The 20,557-nt window shown below is 36.4% G+C and overlaps 1 protein-coding gene across 1 annotated transcript in view; it reads left to right on the top strand.

Annotated features, from left to right (window-relative positions):
* The window catches only part of Abcc9 (ATP binding cassette subfamily C member 9), a 142,774-nt gene that overhangs the window by 13,311 nt on the left and 108,906 nt on the right, over window positions 1-20,557 (top strand). The window contains exons 6-12 of the mRNA XM_033766278.1: window positions 1,642-1,808; window positions 2,461-2,703; window positions 4,676-4,870; window positions 8,035-8,187; window positions 8,649-8,804; window positions 10,782-10,916; window positions 17,609-17,771. Coding sequence (XP_033622169.1) covers window positions 1,642-1,808; window positions 2,461-2,703; window positions 4,676-4,870; window positions 8,035-8,187; window positions 8,649-8,804; window positions 10,782-10,916; window positions 17,609-17,771 — 1,212 coding nt within the window. The remainder of the gene's footprint in view (window positions 1-1,641; window positions 1,809-2,460; window positions 2,704-4,675; window positions 4,871-8,034; window positions 8,188-8,648; window positions 8,805-10,781; window positions 10,917-17,608; window positions 17,772-20,557) is intronic.

Raw genomic sequence — 20,557 nt, 5'->3', positions numbered from 1 at the left:
AAAGCATTTTGGGCTGAGGATTTAGCTCAGTGGTTCTGCCACCTACTTCACAAGTGCAAAGTCCAGAGTTTAATCCCTGGTACAAAAAAAAAAAATTAAAAACCCCATTTTTTATTTCTCATATTATTCCTGGTCTTGAAATCTACTTTGATTGATGCCTAATGTTTCAGATTTCTTATTTTTATTGTTTTCATTTAAAATCTGTTTTTCATCAGTTGCTCTCAAACTACTGTTTCTAATACTTAGTTCTTCTCCTTAGGTAGCATATTATTTGGTATGTTTTTCCTAAGTCCAATCTAACCATTTCTACATTTTAAGCTAAAATGAGATATATGTAAGTTCATATGCCGGGATTCAATTATTTTTATCTAAGGAGGTTGTGACTACCCTTAATCTTTCTGGCTTTGATAAGTATTACCCAAAATGGGTTGTCTTATCTATGTTTTAGAGTTCTTTATTTGGGTTTGTATTGAAAGTTCAAGGTAGACAGAATCCTTGCCAACACATTTCTAGGAATATGTCTGCTTCCAGCTCATGTTTGTTGTAAGTTGCTGGCAGTGGTTGTGAGACTGTAGATTCCTGCCTTTCTGGCTCAACAGTTTGAGGTCTGGGTTTGCTCTATGGGATTATTGTGCTTTTCTGGGCTCTGCAGATGAGTGTGGGGTTTATAGCTCTTTGGTTGAGAAGAGTCATTTATTATTTGAATGCCCATGTGTAAAGCGGAAACCCTATTATGTAGCTACACTGATTCCACCATAATTCCAGGGAAATAGTGTTAGACCCCTGGGAACTACAATATTTGTCTGTCGGATAAGTCACACAGATACCACCTTGTGAATTCTTCATATAATCAAGGGCCTGAAAAGCAAGACTAGAGATAAAAGCACTTTTAAAATCTACAGGATTACATGTAAATTCTTAAGAATGAGGTAAATACCTTCTGTATGACTCCCCATAGCTTCCCAGATATCACATAGCATCAGAGTGGGAGCATTCTACTCTTCATGGATTCCGTGGAAGAATTAGTACTGGTAAAATGTGCATACTACACGATGTAATTTACTGATCCAGTGCAATGTTTGTAAAATACCAACGGCCTTCTTCACAGAATTATCCAAGATTCAGATGGAAGCAGAAAAGATGTGGAAGATCCAAAACAATCATGAGCAAAAAGAACAAAATAGGAAGCATTGCTTTATCAGACTTATAAATATACAACTACAAAGCTGTAGTGCTCAAAGCTGCGTGGTATTAGCATAAAAACAGAGACATAGACCAATACTACTGACTAGTGAGGACAGAAATAACTCCATGCGCTTAATGCAACTGACTTGTGACAAAGGTACCAAAAGTATCTGTTGGAAAAAGAACAGCCTCTTCAATAAATAGTGGAAAAACTGGAAATCACATGCAAAAAAACCTGAAACTTGACCCTCATGTCTTATGCTGTGTCCTAACATTCAATCCAAAACTCCAGAAGCACACTAGAGCATATATTTTGTTTTCTTATCACGTCATTCACCAAATATTTAAATTGCCTTTGTTATTAAAAAACATTATATTTATATTGGACTATTAGTGAAGTTTTGAAGACTATCAGGGGAAGATTTCATCTTTTGCTCTTTTCTTGTATTTGTACAGCTCTATTCCTGTATTGGGTAATGGCCTTTATAACAAAAACAATAAAACTGGTCAAATACTGGCAGTTGGGATGGGGAGTATCAGACCTGCGTTTCTGCATCACAGGCATGATGGTGATCTTGAATGGGCTCCTGATGGCTGTGGAGATCAATGTCATTCGGGTCAGAGTAAGTAGTAGTACATACTGCTATTCAATACCTCCACATTAAAGATTACGATCAGCCAGAAATTGTTAGGCTGTGTAAGGCAATGAACCAATTGTAATATTCACAAGCCTCATGTTTTGTCCATAATTATAAATCTATTATACTTTCTGCCACATAATGCTGTCAGTTATGGCAAATAAGATAGTATTCAATATTTTCAGTATTCATTTTCTGTCAGAGAACTTTCCGCTTGCTCTAAGAGTGGAAAGATAACATACTACAGTGAATGTGGAGAACAGGAAGGGAACATCAGTCAAACTACAAATCAACAGTGACTCAACGATAATGTCGATAACACATTTTGAAATCTCAATAACATAAAAATCATCACTGGGGACCTGGTAACATAATGAGAAACGTATTCTTTTAAAAGGCTAGTTGGTTCTTTAGAACTGGCCCCAAGAAGTTTCCATTCATAATTTCAGCATTTAATTAATCTAGTGAAAACAAAAGGGAAGTATTTCCAAGAATGTTTTAGAAAGGGCTGGAAGGAAACATTAAAATATAAAGTTTGGCCACCTGACATGAAACTAAGAAAAGGGTGGAATTATCTTTTGAATATGTGAAGAAGGAATAGGGCTAATTGTAACACTGTGGAATTTTTGTGTCACAGAGATATGTATTCTTCATGAATCCTCAGAAAGTAAAGCCTCCTGAAGACCTCCAGGATCTGGGTGTGAGATTCCTTCAACCATTTGTGAATTTGCTGTCAAAAGCAACATACTGGTGGATGAACACACTCATCATTTCTGCTCATAGGAAGCCTATTGATCTGAAGGCAATTGGAAAATTGCCCATAGCAATGAGGGCAGTAACAAATTATGTTTGCCTGAAAGATGCATACGAAGAACAAAAGGTAATTTAGCATCTGTCTTCCATGTCTGTATTTATAGAGAATGTTTGTTTGTTTGTTTTGCGGTACCGGGTATCAAACTCAGGACGTTGTGGTTTCGAGGCAGGCATGGTGGCACTGAGCTAAATCCCTGGCCATAAGAATGGGCTTTTTAAAATATAAAAGTACAAAGTTTAAATAAGATCTATTATCAAAGAAGAATTGTTTTTCTCTATTTTTCCGAACTGGTGTTTTAAGTCACGTCACCTGATCACGGAGGAAAGACTGGAAGAGACTATGAATACAGTCACATTGCATTAGTTGTCCAATCACCACATGGGGAGGGCTGGGGAGCCCTCGTCTTACTTCTGGGACAAATGACCAAGTGGAAAAAGCAAAGACCAATACTCCTATAGTTATTAACCCTTCTTACCATCTAATATTAATAATTCAGGGAAGTTTTATTGTCTATTTTTCAAGCAGCTTGTGAATAATTTTTTTTTACATAAAGGTAAAGTAGATCACATTCACCAACAATTACTTTTCAGAAATTAAAATTATTAGACTAATTATTACCTGAAATTGGCACATGTGTGAGTAAATTAAATAGGTGCCATCTCCCCATTCCATGTATTAGCCTACATGTCTTCTAAAATTGGTTTCTTCTGGTACTTTCCTTGAATATCAATAATTGCTTTAGAAATTTTAAAGTTGGGAGTCTGGAAACTTTCAGTTTGTTTTCATTCTGAAGTCAGGCATGAGATCCACAATGATAGACATGTTTTATATTGCAATCATTACAAATATCAGGGTCACTTAAAATATTGATATTCACAATAATACTGGACAAGAGTAAGGTATGGAGGAATCAGTTAAAGATATTTTTTTGGCTCTTCTAAATCAAAAAGCCACAATGCATTGATGGTAAATGATGCAAATGACCTTTTGTTTTAGAAGTTTCTGTTATGAAATTACTATTGCAGGAAATGTTTACTACAAATGAACCTGAATCATTCCTCTGGTTTTACCCATGGGAAAAGTATTGCATAAAACTTTTAACTCCTCTGCTTCAGTAAAGATTTACACTATAGAGCAAAAATAGCTTAAATTCTCTGAATGTTCTTTACAACACAGACTAACTTGAGCTTCCTATGTTAATGTCCTATCAATAAGCTTTAGAAAAATAATCAAATTGTTCATCCTCATTGGGAATTGAATGTGGAACACAACTGAAGTCCACTCCATTGAGTCGGCTACTTTGCCACAATAAGAGACCTATGTCTACTTTGTACCCAAGATATATTTATGATGAGTGAGCAGGTCTTAAAATCTTTACTGCCAAGAAATGTAGATATATAAAGTGATGAACTGATTAATTGTGTATGCCATTCTTCATTTTGCATTTCTTTAAGGAACTCTTAGCAGATACATGCCTACCATTATTTTTTAAAAGTACAGACTACTTTTCATGGAGATGGGAAACTACTGGGGAGATACGACCAGAAACAATTTGAGATGGAGACAGTCTGTTTTAATGTATAGTAATGTGATAGCTAAATTTCTTCTTTTCTAGTAAGTCCACATATTTTGAGCAATCTATCAATAACCCCATCTTTGTACCTACCTTACTGTCTCCTCTTACAAAAAATGTTGCTTGGAAGTATTCATGATGATATATATCTTCCAAATCAAAGGTAACTAATTAATTTGACTTTAAGAATTTTTTAGCATCATCCTTTGGCAGTCTGAGAAAATCTGGCCTGTATACTTTTTCATTCTATTTATAAAAATGCATTCGATAGCTGCTATTTGCATAAATGTGAGGATACAGAATTATTCATGCTATATTATTATATAACATTACATATGCTACATAAATTTATATATCTACTCTTCAGCCTTTAAAATTCAAATCCATCAGGAGGAATTTCATGGATGTACAGATTAGTTGCTGTTCTGACCAGTTTTATTTTGATGCCTCTGGTTTTTCTTTTAGAAAAAAGCAGCCGATCGCCCTAACAGAACTCCCTCTATATGGCTTGCCATGTACAGAGCTTTTGGGAGACCAATCTTACTGAGCAGCACATTTCGTTACTTAGCCGACTTGCTGGGTTTTGCCGGACCTCTCTGTATATCTGGAATAGTTCAACGTGTGAATGAAACCCAGAACGGGACGAATAACACAACAGGAGTAAGTTCATGGTGTTTTTGAAAAGAAATATATTATTGGCAGATGTCATTGTAACTGTCACTTTTTAGTAATGTAGTTTTATGAGGAGTTTGAATGGGCTTATTGACAGAAGATTGAATTTCTTTTTAAAAAAATAAAAGTAATAATATTCTTTTGGGAAAAGTTCATGTGTTTATATGTTCATTGAATTCGCTGGCTAACAAAATTTTTTCTCAGATTCAGAGCCTATAAATATTTAATAAGCATCTATTGTGTGCCAGAAACTACATGTGTAAACCTCGCATTGATCTCTTTGTTTGAACTTTATAGTAATTTCCATGCATGAGTACCCCGGGGTGGCTGAGTCACCTTTTGAAAGGCCTGTGACCAATAATGTTAGTGATGTGGTTTGTAGGATTACACATTTTTCTGATATGATAAAGCCATCAGTCTTTTTCACAATGCTCAGAGGGAATCTTGTGAAATTTTACTAGGTATTATGTTATTATGTGGAGGGATAGATAATGAAAAATACTATACATTTGCATTTATAAATACAGAATGTTTTCTGTATTTTCTGTTCTTAAGAAAGTCTGCACTATGCGATTTGTAGCTTTTCTTTTTCCCTACAATGACTTGATGTCCTTAGTTTCAGAACTAGAATCTATCCAAGGGAATCAACTTTCCTTTTCTGTTTTCTCACTCTGATTTCTGGTCCTTTTCTTGCACCTATTAAAATTGTATGCACGATCAAAGCCTTTATTAAATGCTGCCTCACCATTGAAACTTTCTGTGGTCATTCTAGCTGGAGCCTAACTCCTCTGGATAGTCCCCTAATGCTTTCTTTACTTCGTCTCGACACTCACTGTTTACGCTTTGCACAGCGAAACACACCAAATGTGACACACTTATCTCCTTATTCTTGCCACTTCCTGAGCCACTCTGGAAGTCCTCTGCTGTGAGTGTCATTAGCTGTACTATCCTGCTGATGTACAGAATCCACTAAGACCCTTTACCTTTTACGGTCATTTTGACTTCGGCAAAGGGCCTGAAGAGTAGCGTGAGTAAGGTGGCGGAGGGTGCACCGTGATGTTCTACTGAGCTGCCTTTCTGTAAGACGGCATGTGGCCTCCACATTCACTGTTTGTTTGTTTGTTTGTTTTTATTTTTGGTACTGGGGATCAAACTTGGGTCCTTGTGCTTGCAAGGCAGGAGGCAGAACCACTGAGCTAAATCCCTGGCCCAGACATTCACCATATTTTTTAATCACACCTTGTAAAGACACTAAAGATGACTTCCAGAACTGCTTCAGTACGTGACAGGAATAACGGAATAAGTGTGTTTGAAGTCAGGGGGTAGCATTTTGAGGGACGGTATGTCTTTTACTATATGTAATATATTTATTTGAATTTAAACATTCCCTGTGTATTTCTCCCGTACCTGGTGTCACTTATAGATACACTTATCTTTCTAGGTTGTAATCTCTGTAAACAGAATAAGGGAACTGTCCACATTTCATTCCCCCAATATTTACCCTGGTTCTTTGCATACATTAGCATTTAGTTATTATCACAGTGAATCGTATGACTTCACCATGGATGCACTTCTGTGATATTTCGGTCCTACTCACCTAGTATATGCAAAGATCTAAATTTCACCCAGTGCTTCTACCACCCTCATCCCTTACATATATTAAGCATGTGCTTTTCTGAGATGAAACAGGACTTACAGATTTGTATAAGGACAGAGAAGGAAGGGGCCACAAATACAATCTCCCTGGATCTGTCACTAAAAATGAAGTCACCCCACCGCTACAGTGAACTGAAGTTTGTCCTTCCCTTTTCTCAGTAGCAAGTTTTCGTATGCTATCATTTCAAACAAAATGCGATAACTTATGCGTATTCTTATGATAAATTCAGTTATAGTCCTACTAGAACAATTTTTTTCTCTTTTCTCAGTACGTGTTTGCAGTACATAGTGATTACATTCATTGTGGGGAGTTGGTACATGCGTATAACACAACCTAATTATTCTTACTTCCCTCTATCCTCTTCTCCCCTCTCCTTGTCTCTAAGTCCCTTTACCATTTACAAAAGATCTCTCTCCCTGACTGAACCACCCATCCTTTAGTTCGCTCTTTAAATTATTTGTGCTTTGGGTGTCTCATGAAACAGTGAGATACTTAAGCTTGTGTACCTGATTTATTTCATTTGACACTGGTCTCAAGACATATCTGTTTCTCTGCAGTTAATGCTATTTTCCTTTATGGCAGGGTAGTACATGCCATCGTGTATGTATGTCATATTTTTTATCCATTCCTCTGTTCATGAATATAGAGGCCTTCTCCAAGATTTAATCACTTGTTGTGTGTCTGTAAACTTGAGCGTGCAGGTATCACTGTGACCCGAAGTCTTTAATTCTTTAGGGAAGATACCTATAAGGGAAATAACTGGGTTGAAGGGAATTTCTAGTTTTCCTACCAGCAGTGTAGAAGGGTTCCCTTTCTTCCCCCGACAGCTTTGCCAGAATTTGTTATTATTTGATTTCTTGATGGCCATTCTTTCTGGGGTAAGATGGAATCTCCATATTTATTTATTTTTCTTGGGTGGGGGTGGTACCAGGGATCGAACTCAGGACCTTGTGCTTGCAAGGCAGGTGGATGCACCACTGAGCTAAATCCTCAGCCCCAGAATCTCCATATTTAAACTTGCATTTTTCTAGTGGCCAGAGGTACCGAACATTTTTTAATGTATTTATTGGTCATTTGTACTTCTTTTGAGACACGCCTATTCACTTCAATTGTCTATCTTTTAATTGGGTATTTATTTGGAGGGGTCTAATTTTTTTTTATTCATTTCATATTTTGGATATTAGTCCTTTGTTGGAGTAGTAGCTGAAAAACCTTTTTTCCATTCTATAATTTGTCTTTTTCTTCCTGCGTAGAACCTTTTAAATTTGATATAGTCTCATTTGTTGATTCTTAATGTTATTTCTTGAACAGTTGAGGTTCTATCCAAAAAGTCTTCGCCTATGCCAGTGTCTTCTATGTTAATATCCAGATATTTTATTGATTTTGATTTTGTTTTAGCTGGCCACTGAGGTTTTATAGTTAAGAATTATATCAGTGGTAGAGGAAATGAGTAGTTAAAATTTGTGGGTTTTTTTTGTTTTTGTTTTTGTACAAGATTTCAGAAACCCTTTCATCAAAAGAATTTCTGGAAAATGCTTACGTTCTAGCAGTTCTTCTCTTCCTGGCTCTTATTCTACAAAGGACATTCTTGCAGGCTTCCTACTATGTAACCATAGAGACTGGCATTAACCTCCGGGGAGCTCTTCTGGTACGTATCATCCGGCCATAGGACCAGTGTTAGCTTTATTTCTTTATTTATTTTTGCATTTCATTTCACGTTGATATTACAGCAACATTTTTAGGATTGTTTGGTGAAAGACACCTAGAACTCGTAAACCCATTGAGTTAAAAATGACTTAATATAGCATATTTCAAAAAAATATTTAGAAGTCTTGCAATTATTTATCTCTTTATTTCTTTTGGCTCTTGAACTTACATCTAAAGTTGAACATATATTTTGATTATATTACTAGAAAATAATAAGCTTGTATTTAATTGAAAAACAGAGAATAACTGCTAAAATGGGAATGGTGTTTGATTTAAGAGGGCCATGAAAGGTTTTCTACACTTTTTCAAAAAAATTTAAGACAATTGTTATTTTTTAATGAAAGTAAATAATTATAGTGTGATTAAATTTAGAGCTTTATGTGTGTTTTTTTCTTCTTGTAGGCCATGATATACAATAAAATCCTTAGGCTCTCCACGTCTAACTTATCCATGGGTGAGATGACCCTGGGACAGATCAACAACCTGGTCGCCATTGAAACCAATCAACTCATGTGGTTCTTATTCCTGTGTCCCAATCTATGGGCTATGCCTGTTCAGGTAGATCATAATAAGTAAGGCTGTCTTTGGTAGAGGAAGTAAAGGAAAAAGAACACTAAATATTTACCTGGGAATCATTTTTGAATATGCTGATGCTGTTAGACCCTTTTTGTAGACCAGGAAGATGAGAACAGGAATGTTACAGCCTGGGTTAAGAAAGTGGGATGTGGAATTATACTTCTTGGGTTCAAATGTCTGCTCTATCCATTGTTTGTACAAGTACCTAACCCTGAAAAGCATTAGTTTCCTTCACTGCACAATGGGAATGATGAAATAGAATTGCCTCACAGAGTTGTGAGATTGTCACATTTGAGTAAGGTAGCATTTGTAAAGCATTTAGCAACAGTGCCTAGGGTTTTATGGCCACTGAGTAACCGATATGCTGTTGCCTAAATTTGTGCAAGTTACAAAGCTAAGATTTGACTCCTTTCATTTTGACAGACTCTTTTCTAGCATTTCTAAACTATATCAACGTCTTTAATCCTCCCATGGTTTCAACAGCTATTATATTACAAAATATCAAACTTGATAAGGCAGTAGGAACACAGACAAGCTGAGGGGCTATTTAACTATCTGTTAGCATTGACACATGATTTTTCAACCAATTGGGTAAAAATGGTGAAAAAAATGTATTTGGTTTTTCTTTGTTGTCATATTATATATTTTCTATTTTCTCCAGTTTTACATCCTGTAGATGGAGCTTAAACTATAGGTCTCATTTGATGCAGTCTATTACATTTCCTTGTGTACTGCATTTGTTACAGTGCATAAAATAATAAAAATATAGCTTACTTTTAAATTTATTATTTGTATTTTTATTTTTTAGTGTAACACCAAGTCAATTAAAATGCATACCATGCCCAGGCCACAGTATAAAAATAAAGGTATAGTTTACCTCATTTTATCAAAACATCTTCTATCGAGTATCTCCATCAAGGAGCTGCCTGTGTAGTATGATTTAAAGTACACCAGCTGGGGATTTATGTCAGTGGTGCTGCCACCTGCTTCACAAGTGCAAGGTCCTGAGTTCGATCCCCAGTACCAAAAAAAAAAAAAGAAACAAACAAACAAACAAAAAAGAAACACCAAAAATCAAATTTTCACTGAATGACTACATCATAGGTGGCCAGAAGAAATGTTTCATTTTGATTGGAATTCCTCAGGTACTTAATTGGTCGGAAGTTACATGTGCCATCTCCTCCAGAAGGCTGTTATCGTTGGCGTATAGGCATATACTTTATGCTTGAATTGCATGGTCGCGGTGCATCACGTGACATTTTGAGCCATTTTGAGCTCCTGGAGAAAAATCGGGGAGAGATGATAGGAGAGTTAAATCTCAATAATTTAAAGGAAGAAGAAGAAAGTGGCCGAACCAGAGAGCAGTTAGACATAAAGCACTGAGTTTGAGAAACATTTAAAAGTGGAAGTGTGAGTAAGTGGTGTTCCTGTACCAATTCTGGTTTATTGACAGTTGTAATTAGTCCTAGTTGTCATGCCCTAGCGAACTTTGGAGTCATTAAGCCACTGAGGAACTTTGGTTCATACCAGTGATCCTATACTCACCCATAATGCTGCCCTCTACTTTCCATTCCCATAGCTTTGAAAAGCTAGTGCAATTCCAAGAGAATATGAAGCATTGAATTTGTGGTAGATGACACTATTTTCTGAAAAATTGTGTCCTTTTAAAAATTTAAGACTGCTTTGTAAGGTCAGCAGTGTCATGGGACCATTCTGTAACTTCACACAGGAAGTTGGTTTGACACCAGTTGTACAAATCATTATACTGAAAGTAAATTCCTGGTACTTAGCTGTCGCCCAATAAATCGCATTAAAACTCAACTGTCACGGTTGAGTTGCTTTCCAAATAAACTTAAAGTAATAATTAAATTATTTCATTTTTCACTAAAAATATTTGCTCTCGTGAGGTGGCTCCTACAGCCCATTTATTTGTCTTTTTCCATACGTTTTCTCTCCCAGATCATCATGGGGGTGATTCTGCTCTATAATTTACTTGGATCAAGTGCACTGGTTGGTGCAGCTGTCATCGTGTTACTCGCACCAATTCAGTACTTCATCGCTACGAAGTTGGCAGAAGCTCAAAAGAGCACTCTTGTAAGTAGCATCTTTTGGAAAATTTACTAGGAAAATCCTGTGCTGCTGTTTTATTTTTATACTATCGGAAGTTCATATATGCCACGCAGGATGACTTTGAAATCATTGTATTTCACTGCACTTCTCAGGCAGCAAATGTGTGTTTTCTGTGTGGAAGAAACAATTTAACTTTTGGTACTAGGGATTGAACGAGTACGTGCCAGACGTGCTAGCTACACCCTCAACCCATTTTAGTGTTTTTCGTTTGCTTGTAATTTTAAGGCTCTTACTAAGTTACCCAGGCTGGGTTTGAACTTGAAATCCTTATTCCCCCCACCCTCCCCAGTACCGGGAATCAAACTCAGGACCTTGCACTTGCCAGGTAGACAAGGCGCCACTGAGCTAAATCCCCAGTCCCTAAATTATAATCCTCTTGCCACAGTCTCTCAAGCAGCTAGGATTACAGGTATAGGACACCATGCCCAGCTTCTAAAAAAATTTTTTTTACAAATGTAATAAAAGACTTAAATGTAATTTGAGACTTGATTTTCTTAGATTTGAAAAACCAGAATCATGGTTTTGGATGTTTTTAAGTACCAAAATGTAATGAGGTTTTGTGTGTTTTTTAACAATTTTTGTTTATTGGTACATTTTAGGTGTATAATACAGTTACATTCATCATTGGGATCTTGTACCTTTATATGAGATATCTTGCTTCTTATTTTTTCCCCATTCCCCTGGCCTCCCTTCACCACCTCCACCCTTCCCTATTTACAAAGTCTTTGTTTCCATTTTTTTCCTTTTCTCTTATTTTTTCTTTTCCCTTCTTACCTTTCCCCTACCCCTCCCACTTCCCCTATACCTTTAGACCTTTTCTTCCTATTACATAATATTAATTATACATTTTGATCCTTATTTACACTTTTAGTTTATCACACCAGATAAACTGTTCAGTATTTACACATGTGTGTCCTATTAATTTCACTTAAGAGTATGTTTTCAATGTGCATCCACTTAATTATAAATGACTCTAGTTTCTCATTTTTGGCTGAGTAGTACTCCACTTTATAGAAAAAAATTCTTCTTTATCTAGTCTCCAGTTGATGGCCAATTGGGCTGTTTCCAAATTTTAGCTATTACAGACTGTGCCACTATAAACATGGGTTAGCATATATCACTGTGGTATGATTCTGTTAATTCTTTTGTGAAGCAGGGGAATAGCTGGGTCAAATGGAACCTCTAATCCTAGTTCTTTGAGGTATCTCCATACTGATTTTCACAGTGGTTGCACCAGTCTGCCCTCCCACCAACAGTGGAGAAGGGTTCCTTTTTCCCCACAGCCCCACCAGCATTTGTTATTGATTGATTGCTTGATAGCAGCCATTCTTTCTGGAGTGAGGTGGAATCTCAGTGTTGTTTTCATCTGCATCTCTCGAATGACCAATGATGTTGAACATTTTTCATATGTTTATTTGCTGCTTTTACTTGTTTGTCTGAGAAATGTCTATTCATTTCAGACGCCCATTTTTGAATTGCATCTTATATATTTGGGGACCTGATTTTTTTTTTTTTTTAGTTTTTTATATATTCTAGATGGTAGATCTTTGTCTGAGGAACAGCTGGTAAAATTTTTCCCACATTGTAGGTTGTCTCCTTAGCTCTGTTAGTGGTTTCTCTTGCAGTGCAGAAACATTTTAATAAAATGAGGTCCTGCTGGGCATGGTGGTGCACACCTGTAATCCCAGTACTCGGGAGGCTGAGACAGGAGGATCACTGTGACTTTGAGACCAGCTTGGGCTACATAATGAGTTCCAGGTCAGTCTCGACTACATAATGAGACCCTGTCTCAAAAAAAAAAAACAACCCCCAAAACAATAAGATGAGATCCCAGTTGTTGATACTTTGTACTAGTTCCTGTGCTACTGAGGATTTGTTCATGAAGTCTTTTCCTATGCTAATGCCTTCAAGAGTTCTACCTAACTTATCTTCCAATAAGTTTAGTGTTTTAGTTTTAATATTTAGATCTTTACTCCACTTGGATCTTAGTTCAGTGCATGGTGAGAGACAGGGGTATACTTTTAATCTTTAGCAAATTGAAATCCAGTTTTCCAACACCATTTATTAAAGAGGCTATCCTTACTCCAGTGAGGATGGTTGGCTCCTTTGTCAAAGATGAGGTAGCTCAGTACATCTGGTTGTTTTTGTATCATCCAATCTATTCCACTGGTCCTTCGGTCTGTTTCTTTGCCAGTACCATGCTGTTTTTATCACAGTGGCTTTGTAGTACAGTTTCAAGTTGGGGATTGTGATACGCCCTTCCATGTCTCTGTTGCCTAGAATTGCTTTTGCTATGCTAGGTCTCCTCTTGTTCCAAATGAATTTTTGGATTGTTTTTTCAAGTTCTGTGAAATATACTCTTGGAATTTGAATAGGGATTGCATTCAATCTGTATAGCAGTTTTGGTAGAATGGCCATTTTCACTACATTGATTCTTCCTACCCAAGAACAAGGGATGTCTTTCCATTTTCTTATATCCTCTTCGACCTCTTTTTTCAGAGTGTTGTAGTTCTCAATATAGAGGTCTTTTTCTTTCTTCATTAGATTTATTCCTAGATATTTCAGTTTTTTGGATGCTATTTTGAAAGGGATTATTTCCCTAATTTTCCTTTCTTTAAGTCTGTTATTTGTGCACAAGAAGGCTATTGATTTTGGAGTGTTTACCTTGTATCCAGCTACTCTACTGAAACTGTCAATTAAATCTAGAAGTCTTTGGTGGATTTTTTTTGGTCTTCTATGTAGAGAGAGTATCATATCATCAGCAAGTAATGAGAGTTAAACTTCTTTCTTTCCTATCATTATTGCTTTTATTTCTTTCTCTTGTCTAATTGCTGTGGTTAATGTTTCCAAAACTATATTGAACAAGATTGGTGACAGTGGTCATTCTTGTCTTGTTCCTGATTTTAGTGTGAAGGTTTTCATTTTTTTACCATTTAGTATGATGTTGGCTGTTGGCTTTTCATAGATAGCCTTTATCAAATTGAGATAAAGACCATCATTCCAATTTTCTGCAGGGTTTTTATCATGAATGGCTATTGAATTTTGTCAAATGCTTTTTCTGCATCTGTTGAGATGATCATATGGTTTGTGTCTTTGACTCTGTTAATATAGTGTGTTACATTTATTGATTTCCATATATTGAACCATCCTTGCATCCCTGGGATAAATGCAACTCGGTGAGCGTGTATGATCTTCTTGATGGCCCTTGGTATTCTGTTTGCCAATATATATTGAGGATTTTTGCATCTAGGCTCATTAGAGAGATTGGCCTGTAGTTCTCTTTTTTGGTTGGATTTTCCCTGGTTTTGGAATCAACATAACACTTGCTTCTAGGAAGGAAACTGGAAATATTGCTTCCCTTTCAATTTCATTGAAAAGTTTAAAAAGTAGTGGCAATAGTTTTTCTCTAAATATTTTGTAGAATTCAGCAGTGATGCCATCAGGACCTCGACTTGTCTTTTTTGGAAATTTTTAAATTACGTTTTCAATTTCACTGATTTTATTTGGGGTATTTAGAATTTTTTTTTATCTTCTTCATTCAACTTTGGTAATTCATATGTATCTAGAAATCTGTCCATTTCTTCTGTTTTCCATTTTATTAGAATACAGGTTCTCGAAGTAGGTATTGATGATCCTCTTGTTTTCTCCTGGATCTGTTGTGACTTCACCTTTTTTGTTTACAATTGCATGAATTTGAGCTTTTTCTTTCCTTTGTTAAATAAGATTGGCTAAGGATTTATCTATTTTATTTATTTTTTTTGAAAAACAAACTCTTCAATTCATTCATTTTTTTTTTTTTTGTATTGTTCTCTTAGTCTCCATTGCATTGATTTCTGCTCTGACCTTTACAATTTCCTCCTTTGTTCGAGCTTTGGGTTTGTCTTGCTCTTCTTTTTCTAGAAGCTTAAGATTCAGCATTAGGTTGTTTATTTGAGCTCACTCTATTTTCCTAGTGTGGGCATTCACTGCTGTAAATTTCCCTTGTAGAGCTGCTTTCATTGTATTCCATAGATTCCTGTATGTTGTATTGGCATTATCATTTATTTGTAAAAACTGTCTAATTTCTTCAATTTCCTCTGTGACCCATTGGGTGTTCAGGAGAGTGTTATTCAATTTCCATGTATTTGTGAAGTTCTTGAGGTTTCTTTTGCTATTGATCTCCAGTTTAATTGCACTGTGGTCTGATAATATACATGGGGTAACATGAATCCCTTTGCATTTACTTAAACATGTTCTGTGAGCTAGTATGTGTTCTATCTTGGAGAATGACCAATGTGCAGCTGAAAAGAATGTATATTCTGACTTTGTGGGGTAGAACACTGTAGATGTCTATTAAGTCCATTTGTTCAAAAGCTTGCTTCAGTTCTAGTATTTTGTTGTTGACTTTTTTGTCTAGATGATCTGTCTGCTTGTGACAGTGAGGTATTGAAGTTCCCCACTACAACTGTATTAGTGCTTATTTGGTCTTTCATGTCCCTTAATATTTGTTTTGTATAGTCGAGGGCATTAGTACTTGGTGAATATATATTTATGATTGTCATCTCTTCCTCTTGGATTGTTCCCTTTACAAGGATTTAGGACCTTCTTTGCCTCTTTTAATTTTGGTTTGAAATTTACTTTGTCTGCAAGTAAGATAGCTACCCCCGCTTTTTTTCAGGTTCCTACCACATGGATACCTGTTTTCCATCCTTTTACTTTCAGTGTATGAGAGTTTCTTTTTGAACTAGGTGCATTATTTATATACAGCATATTGTTGGATTTTGCTTCTTAATCCATTCTGCCAGTCTATTTCTTTTGATTGGTGATCATTATACCTGGAAAGACAACTGATTAGATCAATCACAACACTTTAGCCCAAGTGATACAATCAGCAACACGATAGCATCAAGCATGGCTTAGAAAATGACAATTTGTTGTAGTTATTAATTTATCACCTTTAACCATGTGAATTAACTCAAAATCAAGGCTGGAACTCAGGACAATGGTCTTTATGACCCCCTGTGCCTCTGTGGTGTGAATCCAGGTACCAGCACAGCCAGGAGGCCAGAGGTGCATGGGGGTGGTTAAAGAGGGCTGCAGGCACCAGTGCAGATGGACACCTGCATAGCTCCATCTCTCACAGATCCACTGCTGAGGCTCAAGGTGTGGGTTAGGTAGCAGGCCAGCTCTGCACGGTTCCGTCTGATGAAGTTTTGGATCTTCCTTTTTGATCTTTTATCCAAAGAACATGCTTTAGTGTACTTTGAGACAATTAGATGTCAATTAATGACATGGAAGACATGGATCAAGGTATAAGTGAAGGGTCAGGTTTGGTGGCTCTGAAATTAAATTTTCCTCTTATTGATTCTTATCAGGTGATGAGGCATGGGGTTGCATGGAAATACTTTAGTGCCAGCTGCTCTGGCTGAATATGTTCATGGTCAACTTGATAAGCATGGAGGAAAGTTGAATTGTTGACCCTTTTTTGGCTTCAATTTGCCATGAAATCATTTTATTTGAGCAAGAATTGGCTGCTTTTAAAGAAATATTTGCAAATAATAAACATGTTTAGAAGTAAAATTTGACTGAATATGAATTAGACTGCCTGTAAGTCAGGCATAACATGTAGAGATGCTAGTGCTGTTGGATGCTTCTCACGTTATTGTTTCTACTGTGACAAGCACATCGAGTGTCATGAGAGTGGTTTTGTATCACTTGTTTCTCTGATGCTGCTGGTAAAGTTTACTCGGTATTTCTGACTGAGGCATCTACCCTTTTTACTCCACCACACAAATTCAGAAAGTGGTGGAAGAGGGACATAAATGGGGAAATATGACTATCCTCACATGTCTGTCTTTTGTTTAGCTGTTCATACCATATCCGCTCACTCACTGAGCAATCATTTGATAGGCATTTCAGACCCTGTAGAGTCAAAAAGATGCACAAAATACAGCCAGTTGACTACCTTTTCCTATCTACACTTTGGCCACTCAACTGACCCTTTTGATAGTTAACAGATCCTATTGTACCTTGCTAATAATTCTAGTATATCATTTGGTGGTGGAGGAAGATAAACAGCTGATTGGATGTAGGCATTTGTATCTGCTACAGATCTTTCTATAATTAATCCAAGTTGTTAGCATCCAGTAAACCTAAATCAGACATTAAAAAAATAGAGCTTAGAAAAAAGCATATAGAAATACCATGAAATTAAAGATACTAAGTTTAGTTTCAGTAGCTGCATTGTGAAAACACAATATGAATGCATATAATATTCTAGCCTAGTAAGATAAGAAACAAATTTTTCTTAAATTCGTTATTTTTCTTCTAAATAAATGATAGTGCTGAGAATAAAATAGTTTAGGTTTCATGTCCATATTTTCTGCAGATATTATTCCAGAGAATCATGTGAAACTGAAGAAATTTTTATGTAAACCCAAGTAACAAATACATATAACTTATTCAGCAGAGAGACTTTTGGAGGCTGTATGTTTAAATTTTTCATTTTAAAGTTGAGGAGTCAAAGCACAGCGAGTTTAACTACATCTTGGTCTTTGACAGCCTGATTAGTGGCAGAGCCACTCAGGGATCTCTTCAATCCTTGTCTATTTCTTCATCTTACCTTTTGGATTCACATGGATGCAGCTTGTACTATATTTTATTCTTTTGTTTTATAGGATTATTCCACCGAGAGACTGAAGAAAACAAATGAAATATTGAAAGGCATAAAACTTCTAAAATTGTATGCCTGGGAACATATTTTCTGCAAAAGTGTGGAAGAAACAAGAATGAAAGAGTTATCAAGTCTCAAAACCTTTGCACTTTATACCTCACTCTCCAGTAAGTTGCTGTTGCTCTCAGAACAGGTGATGTTAAGAGTAAGCCATTGACACAATCTATCCAGTTTGGATTATGATCAATGAAATGCTCTTCTCAGGAAAGGAAACTGTTCATTTTCTAGACACATGGAGTGTGATAGTCACAAGCCACATAAGGCTTTTACATTTAAATTACAGACCAGGACAGGCACAGATTTAGAGTCAGAGAGGCCTGAATTGACTCCTTGTAAGTTGTATGTGCTTGGCCATGTTAATTTTTTAATTAATTAATTAATTGATTGATTTATTGTGGTACCAGGGACTGAACTCAGGACCTTGCCCTTGTCTGGCAGGTATTGCACCACTGAGCTAAATTCCAGCCCTTTGGCCATGTTATTTTACAAGGTGAAATCCTTAGTTTTTTTATCTGTAGCATGAAGATGGTGATCGTATTAGTAAGTTTAATTGAGATCTTTTATCAGTTACTACTGGGATGGTTTAATTGGTTTCCTTCCTTTTTATAAACATAAGTAACAAATATATATATATTTTTCAGCAGAGAAAATTTTTGAGACCATATCTTTGAGTTCTTCATCCTTCCTTCCTTCGGTCTGTCCATCCATCCTTCCTTCCCTTCCTTCCCAGTTAAAATTTGTTTTTGTTGCTGGGTGTGGTCAGGAGGCTGAGGCAGGAGGATCACTGTGAGTTCAAGACCAGCCTGGGCTACATAGTGAGTTCCAGGCCAGTCTCAACTACATGGTGAGAACTTGTCTCAAAAAACAAAACAAAACAAAAAAATTTGTTTTTGTTAAAAATTCATTTCTTCAAGTTGATTTGACAATATTATTATTGATCTTTTTATTTCTAAAAATTTTTTAAATTATATATAGCTATATTTGTTTTATCTATCTTTTATTAGAACTTATATTTTCATAAAGACTATACTCGAAATGCCATTTTTAAAAACGGGGAAGAAAATAAAATCATTTCTAATTTTTAAAAAAGCCAAATGGTAGTCATATAAAACTCTCTTTTCCAATACATTTTAAATTTTTCTCCTCACAATATGACTCATTACTCTCAAGAACGATGGGTCCATGTTAGTACAGCTTACAGAAACTTAACCAAACTATAGCTCCACTAATATTTGCTTTGCTTGATTTGTGTGTTAGTTCTTCTCATCTCTGTTGTCCCCAAAGTTAACAACTTAAAGTTTTATAAGCATATGTTTTATGTTGAATTGTAAATGACTCGCAATCTTAGGGATGATAAATACTTCCTCTGTGAAATACACTTAGAGAAAATATTGAGTGTGCACTGTATTCTAGACACAATGTCCAGTGTATCATGTCATATAAAGCACGTGGCAAGTCTCTACCACTCACTAATCCCTGTCTTCAGTTTCCACAAATAAAAATTGGGGAAGTGGTAATACCTGCATCATAGCTATGTTGTGAGAATTTTTTTTAAAGGCCATAAATGTGATACTGACAGCGAATGTTAAAATAGTTGATGAACAGTACTTGTAGAACACTCGGTGAAGACTACAAAATGAGAAAAAGAAAAAAGAGCAGGGACAGAGGACAGTGGATTCTTCTGGGTCTTACTCCAGTCAGATCCTGGCGCTTCAGCTCGTCAGCTGCACAACCTTGGTCAGCTGTTTGCTGAAGTCTCAGTTTCCTCGCTAGCAAACTGGGAACCGTTAATCCCACCTTGGGGAATGAAGTGAGGGCTGTGGGTATGAAGTGTTTAGAAATGGTTTCCGTGGTGTTAAAAACAAATACATGCTAAAACAAAATATCTTAAGAACAAAAGCCAGCAAAACCAAAGATCCAGCTCTGCGTTTTATGCTCAGTGCTCTTGCCACTTGAGATATCATCTGAGAGCTAAAGATACCACCTGTTGCCAAGTGGCCATGGGCTGTGTATGGGTTTTAATGCATCGGTGAAGGCAAAGAGGAAATAATTTTTATTTCTCACTCTTCACTTTGGTAATGTTTTGTATGGAGAAGTAGAAAGACCATTAGACTTTTGGAACAGAAATATCTGGGCTTTATCCAAAATCTCCTAGTTTGGGGTTTTGCATGTAACCTAAGATGTTTCCTTGTTGTAATCTTTAGATGCGAGAATGGATGTAAAATGCTCGCCTCTTACCTCAGTCATGTTGAACTGAGTATTAGCAAAACAAACTGGTGCCCCACACTGGGTAGCCAAGCTGCATAGGTTTGGATGCTGGACACACAGCAGTGAGCATTTCTTTCTCATCTTTATAATGAGATAGTGAGAGTACCCAGGACCCGAATGTGGGGCAGACTTTTTAATTGAAATGGTAGTCATTGTCCTCATTCTTACTCACCTAGAGGAAATTAGAGCTGCAGAATATAAATGAAGTGTAGAAAATGAGGAGGGCAAAAGAAAAACTTAGCTTGTCTAGAAATTGGGGACACTAGCCAGAGAAAGAAGGCTGAGGCAGGAATGTGACTCCTCTCAGCACCATTCAGTGTTTGGATCCTCAGTATTGCACAGATTCTGTATTTGATAACCAAGTCATGTCTGGATCTGCAAAAGTGCAGTCTGATTCTCTTCTGTCTACTGTGGTAGGGAGAGTTTTTAACCTCTACTCTCTTGAAAACTTACTAGAAGTTCTCACTGTGCCATTGCCTGGCCCTGTGATAGTTCACTGTATCTTTTGGGCCCTTGGTCTCTAAAATTCTGTAGTTTACAACCAGTATAATTACAAATCAACAACTTGGCTTTTTGCTTTTACTATGACTTTTTTTTTTTTTTTTTTTTTTTTTTTTTTTTTTTC

Source organism: Fukomys damarensis, unplaced genomic scaffold, assembly GCF_012274545.1.
Source record: "Fukomys damarensis isolate Sample0158 unplaced genomic scaffold, DMR_v1.0_HiC HiC_scaffold_19, whole genome shotgun sequence".
NCBI lineage: Eukaryota > Metazoa > Chordata > Mammalia > Rodentia > Bathyergidae > Fukomys > Fukomys damarensis.
The sequence above is the reverse complement of the archived record's forward strand: the minus strand, read 5'-3'. Positions and strand labels throughout refer to the sequence as shown.